Source organism: Oncorhynchus mykiss, chromosome 19 (assembly GCF_013265735.2).
Source record: "Oncorhynchus mykiss isolate Arlee chromosome 19, USDA_OmykA_1.1, whole genome shotgun sequence".
Classification (NCBI taxonomy): domain Eukaryota; kingdom Metazoa; phylum Chordata; class Actinopteri; order Salmoniformes; family Salmonidae; genus Oncorhynchus; species Oncorhynchus mykiss.
In genome coordinates this window covers 63,474,365-63,486,253 of record NC_048583.1, presented here as the reverse complement: position 1 = coordinate 63,486,253, position 11,889 = coordinate 63,474,365, and the positions used below count along the sequence as shown (strand labels likewise).

The following is an 11,889-nucleotide window of genomic DNA, read 5'->3' as shown; positions in this document are numbered from 1 at the left end:
TTCTCATCACCTTCCCAAAATGCCAGAGGTAAACGAGGACAGCATTGGAGAGAAGATCCTTAGTTTCCTCTGACATTGTGAGTAAGAAGCGAGGAGAGAGGACGCAACGCAAGGAATCAAGCATTTCGCTACACCAGCAATAACATCTGCTAAATATGTGTATGTGACCAATAACATGTGATTTCATATACTGAGATTCATCCAGTAAATCCTGTCATGCTGACAGATTACAGACTACTGTTAGTAGGTGTCCTGATTACCTTCACAGCTCCTCCCATTCCCTGGACAGGTTAGGATTAGTACAGTAGGTGTCCTGATTACCTTCACAGCTCCTCCCATTCCCTGGACAGGTTAGGATTAGTGCAGTAGGTGTCCTGATTACCTTCACAGCTCCCACCATTCCCTGGACAGGTTAGGGTTAGTTCAGTGGGTGTCCTGATTACCTTCACAGCTCCTCCCATTCCCTGGACAGGTTAGGATTAGTACAGTAGGTGTCCTGATTACCTTCACAGCTCCTCCCATTCCCTGGACAGGTTAGGGTTAGTTCAGTGGGTGTCCTGATTACCTTCACAGCTCCCCCCATTCCCTGGACAGGTTAGGGTTAGTTCAGTGGGTGTCCTGATTACCTTCACAGCTCCTCCCATTCCCTGGACAGGTTAGGATTAGTACAGTAGGTGTCCTGATTACCTTCACAGCTCCTCCCATTCCCTGGACAGGTTAGGATTAGTACAGTAGGTGTCCTGATTACCTTCACAGCTCCTCCCACTCCCTGGACAGGTTAGGGTTAGTACAGTAGGTGTCCTGATTACCTTCACAGCTCCTCCCATTCCCTGGACAGGTTAGGGTTAGTTCAGTAGGTGTCCTGATTACCTTCACAGCTCCTCCCATTCCCTGGACAGGTTAGGATTAGTACAGTAGGTGTCCTGATTACCTTCACAGCTCCTCCCATTCCCTGGACAGGTTAGGATTAGTACAGTAGGTGTCCTGATTACCTTCACAGCTCCCCCCATTCCCTGGACAGGTTAGGGTTAGTTCAGTAGGTGTCCTGATTACCTTCACAGCTCCTCCCATTCCCTGGACAGGTTAGGATTAGTACAGTAGGTGTCCTGATTACCTTCACAGCTCCTCCCATTCCCTGGACAGGTTAGGGTTAGTTCAGTGGGTGTCCTGATTACCTTCACAGCTCCTCCCATTCCCTGGACAGGTTAGGGTTAGTTCAGTGGGTGTCCTGATTACCTTCACAGCTCCCCCCATTCCCTGGACAGGTTAGGGTTAGTTCAGTAGGTGTCCTGATTACCTTCACAGCTCCTCCCATTCCCTGGACAGGTTAGGATTAGTACAGTAGGTGTCCTGATTACCTTCACAGCTCCTCCCACTCCCTGGACAGGTTAGGGTTAGTACAGTAGGTGTCCTGATTACCTTCACAGCTCCTCCCATTCCCTGGACAGGTTAGGGTTAGTTCAGTGGGTGTCCTGATTACCTTCACAGCTCCTCCCACTCCCTGGACAGGTTAGGGTTAGTACAGTAGGTGTCCTGATTACCTTCACAGCTCCTCCCATTCCCTGGACAGGTTAGGATTAGTACAGTAGGTGTCCTGATTACCTTCACAGCTCCTCCCATTCCCTGGACAGGTTAGGATTAGTACAGTAGGTGTCCTGATTACCTTCACAGCTCCTCCCATTCCCTGGACAGGTTAGGATTAGTACAGTAGGTGTCCTGATTACCTTCACAGCTCCTCCCATTCCCTGGACAGGTTAGGGTTAGTTCAGTGGGTGTCCTGATTACCTTCACAGCTCCCCCCATTCCCTGGACAGGTTAGGGTTAGTTCAGTTGTTGTCCTGATTACCTTCACAGCTCCTCCCATTCCCTGGACAGGTTAGGGTTAGTACAGTAGGTGTCCTGATTACCTTCACAGCTCCTCCCATTCCCTGGACAGGTTAGGATTAGTACAGTAGGTGTCCTGATTACCTTCACAGCTCCTCCCATTCCCTGGACAGGTTAGGATTAGTACAGTAGGTGTCCTGATTACCTTCACAGCTCCTCCCATTCCCTGGACAGGTTAGGATTAGTTCAGTAGGTGTCCTGATTACATTCACAGCTCCTCCCATTCCCTGGACAGGTTAGGATTAGTTCAGTAGGTGTCCTGATTACCTTCACAGCTCCTCCCATTCCCTGGACAGGTTAGGATTAGTTCAGTGGGTGTCCTGATTACCTTCACAGCTCCTCCCATTCCCTGGACAGGTTAGGGTTAGTACAGTAGGTGTCCTGATTACCTTCACAGCTCCTCCCATTCCCTGGACATGTTAGGGTTAGTACAGTGGGTGTCCTGATTACCTTCACAGCTCCTCCCATCCTCATAAAGATAGTATCCCGCTGGGCAGTGACACTGGAAGGACCCTGGGGTGTTCACACAACGGTGCTGACACAGAAACTCTGAGAAACCACACTCGTCCAGGTCTACAGGTGATACACAGCGTTAGTAGTTATCACTTAGCACCACAGTACATCACAGTACACCACGTAACACCACAGTACATCACAGTACATCACAGTACACCACATAACACAACAGTACACCACAGTACACCATGTAACACCACAGTACATCACAGTACACCACGTAACACCACGTAACATCACAGTACATCACAGTACACCACAGTACACCACGTAACACCACAGTACACCACAGTACATCACAGTACACCACAGTACACCACGTAACACCACAGTACACCACAGTACATCACAATACATCACAGTACACCACGTAACACCACAGTACATCAAAGTACATCACGTAACACCACAGTACATCACAGTACACCACGTAACACCACAGTACATCACAGTACACCACAGTACATCACAGCACACCACATAACACCACAGCACACCACAGTACATCACAGTACATCACAGTACACCACGTAACACCACAGTACACCATGTAACACCACAGTACACCACAGTACATCACCATGTAACACCACAGTACACATCAGTACATCACAGTACACCACAGTACACCACGTAACACCACAGTACATCACAGTACATCACAGTACACCACAGTACACCAGAGTACACCAGAGTACACCACAGTACATCACAGTACACCACGTAACACCACAGTACACCACGTAACACAACAGTACACCACAGTACACCACAGTACACCACAGTACATCACAGTACACCACGTAACACCACAGTACACCACAGTATATCACAGTACACCACATAACACCACAGTACACCACAGTACACCACAGTACATCACAGTACACCACGTAACACCACAGTACATCACAGTACACCACGTGACACCACAGTACAACATAGTACATCACAGTACAACACAGTACATCACGTAACACCACAGTACAACACAGTACACCACAGTACAACACAGTACAACACAGTACAACACAGTACACCACAGTACATCACAGTACACCACGTAACACCACAGTACAACATAGTACATCACAGTACAACACAGTACATCACGTAACACCACAGTACAACACAGTACAACACAGTACACCATGTAACACCACAGTACACCACAGTACATCACAGCACACCACAGTACACCACAGTACATCACAGTACAACACAGTACACCATGTAACACCACAGTACATCACAGTACAACACAGTACACCACGTAACACCACAGTACACCACAGTACATCACAGCACACCACAGTACACCACAGTACATCACAGTACAACACAGTACACCATGTAACACCACAGTACACCACGTAACACCACAGTACATCACAGTACACCACGTGACACCACAGTACAACATAGTACATCACAGTACAACACAGTACATCACGTAACACCACAGTACAACACAGTACACCACAGTACAACACAGTACAACACAGTACATCACAGTACAACACAGTACACCACAGTACATCACAGTACACCACGTAACACCACAGTACAACATAGTACATCACAGTACAACACAGTACATCACGTAACACCACAGTACAACACAGTACAACACAGTACACCATGTAACACCACAGTACACCACAGTACATCACAGCACACCACAGTACACCACAGTACATCACAGTACAACACAGTACACCATGTAACACCACAGTACAACACAGTACACCACGTAACACCACAGTACACCACAGTACATCACAGCACACCACAGTACACCACAGTACATCACAGTACAACACAGTACACCACGTAACACCACAGTACACCACGTAACACCACAGTACACCACGTAACACCACAGTACACCACGTAACACCACAGTACACCACGTAACACCACAGTACACCACAGTACACCACATAACACCACAGTACACCACATCATAGTCATCACTGTCATTACAATATTGACCAAGAATTACAGTTCAAAGTGTAATGAGGGGCACAAATACTGACTGAACCACAGCTAGATGTCAAATACTGACTGAACCACAGCTAGATGTCAAATACTGACTGAACCACAGCTAGATGTCGAATAATGACTGAACCACAGCTAGATGTCGAATAATGACTGAACCACAGCTAGATGTCAAATAATGACTGAACCACAGCTAGATGTCGAATAATGACTGAACCACAGCTAGATGTCGAATAATGACTGAACCACAGCTAGATGTCGAATAATGACTGAACCACAGCTAGATGTCGAATAATGACTGAACCACAGCTAGATGTCAAATAATGACTGAACCACAGCTAGATGTCAAATAATGACTGAAACACAGCTAGATGTCGAATAATGACTGAACCACAGCTAGATGTCGAATAATGACTGAACAACAGCTAGATGTCGAATAATGACTGAACCACAGCTAGATGTCAAATAATGACTGAACAACAGCTAGATGTCAAATAATGACTGAACCACAGCTAGATGTCGAATAATGACTGAACCACAGCTAGATGTGAAATACTGACTGAACCACAGCTAGATGTCAAATACTGACTGAACCACAGCTAGATGTCAAATACTGACTGAACCACAGCTAGATGTCAAATACTGACTGAACCACAGCTAGATGTCAAATAATGACTGAACCACAGCTAGATGTCGAATAATGACTGAACCACAGCTAGATGTGAAATACTGACTGAACCACAGCTAGATGTCAAATACTGACTGAACCACAGCTAGATGTCAAATACTGACTGAACCACAGCTAGATGTCAAATACTGACTGAACCACAGCTAGATGTCAAATAATGACTGAACAACAGCTAGATGTCAAATACTGACTGAACCACAGCTAGATGTCGAATAATGACTGAACCACAGCTAGATGTCAAATAATGACTGAACAACAGCTAGATGTCAAATAATGACTGAACCACAGCTAGATGTCGAATAATGACTGAACCACAGCTAGATGTCAAATAATGACTGAACCACAGCTAGATGTCGAATAATGACTGAACCACAGCTAGATGTCGAATAATGACTGAACAACAGCTAGATGTCAAATAATGACTGAACCACAGCTAGATGTCGAATAATGACTGAACCACAGCTAGATGTCAAATAATGACTGAACCACAGCTAGATGTCGAATAATGACTGAACCACAGCTAGATGTTGAATAATGACTGAACCACAGCTAGATGTCAAATAATGACTGAACCACAGCTAGATGTCGAATAATGACTGAACCACAGCTAGATGTCAAATAATGACTGAACCACAGCTAGATGTCGAATAATGACTGAACCACAGCTAGATGTCAAATAATGACTGAACCACAGCTAGATGTCAAATAATGACTGAACCACTGCTAGATGTCAAATAATGACTGAACCACAGCTAGATGTCAAATAATGACTGAACCACAGCTAGATGTCAAATAATGACTGAACCACAGCTAGATGTCAAATAATGACTGAACCACAGCTGGATGTCGAATAATGACTGAACCACAGCTAGATGTCGAATAATGACTGAACCACAGCTGGATGTCGAATAATGACTGAACCACAGCTAGATGTCGAATAATGACTGAACCACAGCTGGATGTCGAATAATGACTGAACCACAGCTAGATGTCGAATAATGACTGAACCACAGCTAGATGTCGAATAATGACTGAACCACAGCTAGATGTCGAATAATGACTGAACCACAGCTAGATGTCGAATAATGACTGAACCACAGCTAGATGTCGAATAATGACTGAACCACAGCTAGATGTCAAATAATGATTGTATGGTTATGAATCACTAGGTCACCATAGACCTCCTTTATTTGTCTCACTTCAACAACCTAGTGGCTCAAATAGCACCCTATTCACTATATAATGCACCATAGGGCTCTGGTCAAACATAGTGCACTATATATAGGGAATAGGGTGCCATAGGGTTCTGGTCAAAAGTAGTGCACTATATAGGGAATAGGGTGCCATGGGGCTCTGGTCTAAAGTAGTGCACTATATAGGGAATAGGGCTCTGGTCTAAAGTAGTGCACTATATAGGGAATAGGGCTCTGGTCTAAAGTAGTGCACTATATAGGGAATAGGGCTCTGGTCAAAAGTAGTGCACTATATAGGGAATAGGGTGCCATAGGGTTCTGGTCAAAAGTAGTGCACTATATAGGGAATAGGGTGCCATAGGGCTCTGGTCAGAAGTAGTGCACTATATAGGGAATAGGGCTCTGGTCTAAAGTAGTGCACTATATAGGGAATAGGGTGCCATAGGGTTCTGGTCAAAAGTAGTGCACTATAATAGGGAATAGGGTGCCATAGGGCTCTGGTCAGAAGTAGTGCACTCTATAGGGAATAGGGTGCCATTTGGGATGTACAGCCTTGTCTTCGGTTGCTGCAGCACAGAACATAGTTGATCTCTCATCATCACCATTGCAGGTGGTGCCGTCAGAAGCCAGCTCAAATCCCTCTTCACAGCTACACATGTAGGAGCCGTAGGTGTTGAAACAGCCGTGGGCACAGGGGTTATCCTCACACTCGTCCACGTCTAGAGAGGAGAGGAGGTTAATGACAGGCATGGAAGGAGGTGAGAGTAACACCTTCACTGCAACATTACCACAAGGTTATTACCTTGACTTTTTTCCACATTTTGTTGTGTCACAGCCTGAATTTAAAATGGATTACTCGCCTACCCACAATACCTCACAATATCAAAAAGGAATTATGGTTTTAACAATAAAAAAAATTGAACAAATGAATTACAAATAAAAAACGGAAATGTCTTGAGTCAAGAAGTATTCAACCCCTTAGTTATGACACGTTTAAAACCTCTTAAGGATCGGACCCTTTAAAAAAAAGAATTCCCCTAAAACAACATACCCAAATCTAACTGCCTGTAGCTCAGGACCTGAAGCAAGGATATGCATATTATTGATACCATTTGAAAGGAAACACTTTGAAGTTGGTGGAAATGTGAAATGAATGTAGGAGAATATAACACATTAGATCTGGTAGAAGGAAATAAAAAGATCAAAACGTGTGTTTTCTATTTATTAATTTTATCGGTCGCCGCTCCAGTAGAGGTTAAATAAATTCAGGAGTAAACATGTGCTTTAACAAGTCTCTGTACCCAAACACATACACTTACCTGTGAGGTACCTCGGTCGAGCAGTCGATTTCAAACACAGATTCAACCACAAAGACCCGGGAGGTTTTCCAATGCCTTGCAAAGAAGGGCACCGATTGGTAGATGGGTAAAAATGTAAAAAAAATATTTTTTTTTTTTTACCTTTATTTAAGTAGGCAGGTTAGTTAAGAACAAATTCTTATTTTCAATGACGGCCTACTGGGGAACAGTGTCTTGTTCAGGGGCAGAACGACAGATTTGTACCTTGTCAGCTCGGGGATTAGAATTTGCAACCTTTCGGTTACTAGTCCAACGCTCTAACCACTAGGTTACCCTGCCGCCCCAACATTGAATATCGGAGAGGAAGGAAACCGCTCATGGATTTCACCATGAGGCCAATGGTGACTTTAAAACAGTTACAGAGTTTAATGGCTGTGACAGGAGAAAACTGAGGATGGATTAACAATGTATTGTAGTCACTCTACAATACTAACCTAATTAACAGAGTGAAAAGAAGGTAGCCTGTACAGAATAAAAATATTCCAAAACATGCATCCTGTTTGCAACAAGGCACTAAAGTAATACTGCTAAAAATGTGGTAAAGCAATTCACTTTTTGTCCTGAACACAAAATGTTATGTTTGGGGCAAATCCTATACAACACATTACTGAGTACCACTCTCCATATTTTCAAACATGGTGGTGGCTGCATCATGTTATGGATATGCTTGTAATCTATAAGGACTGGGGAGTTTTTCAGGATAAAAAATAAACAGAATGGAGCTAAGCACAGGCAATATCCTAGAGGAAAACCTGGTTCAGTCTGCTTTCCACCAGACACTGAGATCACTTTTCATCAGCACAATAACCTAAAACACAAGGCCAAATCTACACTGGAGTTGCTTACCAAGAAGACAGTGAATGTTGCTGAGTGGCCGAGTTACAGTTTTGTCTTAAATTTACTTGAAAATCTATGGCAAAACCTGAAAATCTCTGTCTTAGCAATGATCAACAACCAACTGGACCGAGCTTGAAGAATTTAGAAAATCCTCAAATGGGCAAATGTTGTACTATCCAGGTGTGCAAAGCTCTTAGTGACTCACCCAGAAACACTCACAGCTGTAATCACTCTTAGAGACTCACCCAGAAAGACTCAAAGCTGTAACCACTCTTACAGATGTACCCAGAAAGACTCACAGCTGTAACCACTCTTACAGATGTACCCAGAAAGACTCACAGCTGTAACCACTCTTAGAGACTCACCCAGAAAGACTCACAGCTGTAAACACTCTTAGAGACTCACCCAGAAAGACTCACAGCTGTAACCACTCTTAGAGACTCACCCAGAAAGACTCAAAGCTGTAACCACTCTTACAGATGTACCCAGAAAGACTCACAGCTGTAACCACTCTTAGAGACTCACCCAGAAAGACTCACAGCTGTAATCACTCTTAGAGACTCACCCAGAAAGACTCACAGCTGTAAACACTCTTACAGATGTACCCAGAAAGACTCACAGCTGTAATCACTCTTAGAGACTCACCCAGAAAGACTCACAGCTGTAACCACTCTTAGAGACTCACCCAGAAAGACTCACAGCTGTAATCACTCTTAGAGACTCACCCAGAAAGACTCACAGCTGTAACCACTCTTACAGATGTACCCAGAAAGACTCACAGCTGTAATCACTCTTAGAGACTCACCCAGAAAGACTCACAGCTGTAATCACTCTTAGAGACTCACCCAGAAAGACTCACAGCTGTAACCACTCTTAGAGACTCACCCAGAAAGACTCACAGCTGTAAACACTCTTAGAGACTCACCCAGAAAGACTCTCAGCTGTAATCACTCTTAGAGACTCACCCAGAAAGACTCACAGCTGTAATCACTCTTAGAGACTCACCCAGAAAGACTCACAGCTGTAATCACTCTTAGAGACTCACCCAGAAAGACTCACAGCTGTAATCACTCTTAGAGACTCACCCAGAAAGACTCACAGCTGTAATCACTCTTAGAGACTCACCCAGAAAGACTCACAGCTGTAATCACTCTTAGAGACTCACCCAGAAAGACTCACAGCTGTAATCACTCTTAGAGACTCACCCAGAAAGACTCACAGCTGTAAACACTCTTAGAGACTCACCCAGAAAGACTCACAGCTGTAATCACTCTTAGAGACTCATCCAGAAAGACTCACAGCTGTAATCACTCTCAGAGACTCACCCAGAAAGACTCACAGCTGTAATCACTCTTAGAGAATCACCCAGAAAGACTCTCAGCTGTAATCACTCTCAGAGACTCACCCAGAAAGACTCACAGCTGTAATCACTCTTAGAGACTTACCCAGAAAGACTCACAGCTGTAATCACTCTTAGAGACTCACCCAGAAAGACTCACAGCTGTAATCACTCTTAGAGACTCACCCAGAAAGACTCACAGCTGTAATCACTCTTAGAGACTCACCCAGAAAGACTCACAGCTGTAATCACTCTTAGAGACTCACCCAGAAAGACTCACAGCTGTAATCACTCTTAGAGACTCACCCAGAAAGACTCACAGCTGTAATCACTCTTAGAGACTCACCCAGAAAGACTCACAGCTGTAACCACACTTAGAGACTCACCCAGAAAGACTCACAGCTGTAATCACTCTTAGAGACTCACCCAGAAAGACTCACAGCTGTAAACACTCTTAGAGACTCACCCAGAAAGACTCACAGCTGTAACCACTCTTAGAGACTCACCCAGAAAGACTCACAGCTGTAATCACTCTTAGAGAATCACCCAGAAAGACTCACAGCTGTAATCACTCTTAGAGACTCACCCAGAAAGACTCACAGCTGTAAACACTTTTAGAGACTCACCCAGAAAGACTCACAGCTGTAATCCCTCTTAGAGACTCACCCAGAAAGACTCACAGCTGTAACCACTCTTAGAGACTCACCCAGAAAGACTCACAGCTGTAATCACTCTTAGAGACTCACCCAGAAAGACTCACAGCTGTAACCACTCTTACAGATGTACCCAGAAAGACCCACAGCTGTAATCACTCTTAGAGACTCACCCAGAAAGACTCACAGCTGTAACCACTCTTAGAGACTCACCCAGAAAGACTCACAGCTGTAAACACTCTTAGAGACTCACCCAGAAAGACTCTCAGCTGTAATCACTCTTAGAGACTCACCCAGAAAGACTCACAGCTGTAATCACTCTTAGAGACTCACCCAGAAAGACTCACAGCTGTAATCACTCTTAGAGACTCACCCAGAAAGACTCACAGCTGTAATCACTCTTAGAGACTCACCCAGAAAGACTCACAGCTGTAATCACTCTTAGAGACTCACCCAGAAAGACTCACAGCTGTAATCACTCTTAGAGACTCACCCAGAAAGACTCACAGCTGTAATCACTCTTAGAGACTCACCCAGAAAGACTCACAGCTGTAAACACTCTTAGAGACTCACCCAGAAAGACTCACAGCTGTAATCACTCTTAGAGACTCATCCAGAAAGACTCACAGCTGTAATCACTCTCAGAGACTCACCCAGAAAGACTCACAGCTGTAATCACTCTTAGAGAATCACCCAGAAAGACTCTCAGCTGTAATCACTCTCAGAGACTCACCCAGAAAGACTCACAGCTGTAATCACTCTTAGAGACTTACCCAGAAAGACTCACAGCTGTAATCACTCTTAGAGACTCACCCAGAAAGACTCACAGCTGTAATCACTCTTAGAGACTCACCCAGAAAGACTCACAGCTGTAACCACTCTTAGAGACTCACCCAGAAAGACTCACAGCTGTAATCACTGCCTAAGGTGTTTCTAACATGTACTGTTGACTCAGGAGGTTGAACACTTATCTAATCAAGATATATTAGTGTTTTATTTTTCATGATTTATTTTTTAACAATAGTTAGAATTTTTCTTCTACTTTGACATTACAGAGTTTGTTGTGTAGATCGTTGTCCCCCAAAAAATGACAATTACTAAACATTTTAATCTCACTTTGTAACACAACAAAATGTGGAAAAAGTCCAGGGCTGTGAATACTTTCATAAGGCATTTTATACGTGTGTGTGTGTGTGTGTGTGTGTGTGTTCGTGTGTGTGTGTGTGTGTGTGTGTGTGTGTGTGTGTGTGTGTGTGTGTGTGTTCGTGTGTGTGTGTGTGTGTGTGTGTGTGTGTGTGTGTGTGTGTATATGGGTGCATGCATGGATGCAAGTGTGTGTGTGTCTGCATGGTTTTTGTGTCTGTCTGTACGGTGTGTGTCTGCAAGGTTTGTGTGTGTCTGCAAGGTTTGTGTGTGTCTG

At 44.2% G+C, this 11,889-nt stretch overlaps 1 protein-coding gene across 2 annotated transcripts in view; it reads right to left on the bottom strand.

Annotated features, from left to right (window-relative positions):
* Positions 1 to 11,889, bottom strand: part of fbln5 (fibulin 5) — a 64,849-nt gene that overhangs the window by 13,919 nt on the left and 39,041 nt on the right. For both annotated transcript variants that reach the window (XM_036955360.1, XM_036955359.1), the window contains exons 7-8: positions 6,885 to 7,001; positions 2,335 to 2,457 (exon numbers count right to left, since the gene is read on the bottom strand). In XM_036955360.1, the coding sequence (XP_036811255.1) occupies positions 2,335 to 2,457; positions 6,885 to 7,001 (240 nt within the window). The remainder of the gene's footprint in view (positions 1 to 2,334; positions 2,458 to 6,884; positions 7,002 to 11,889) is intronic.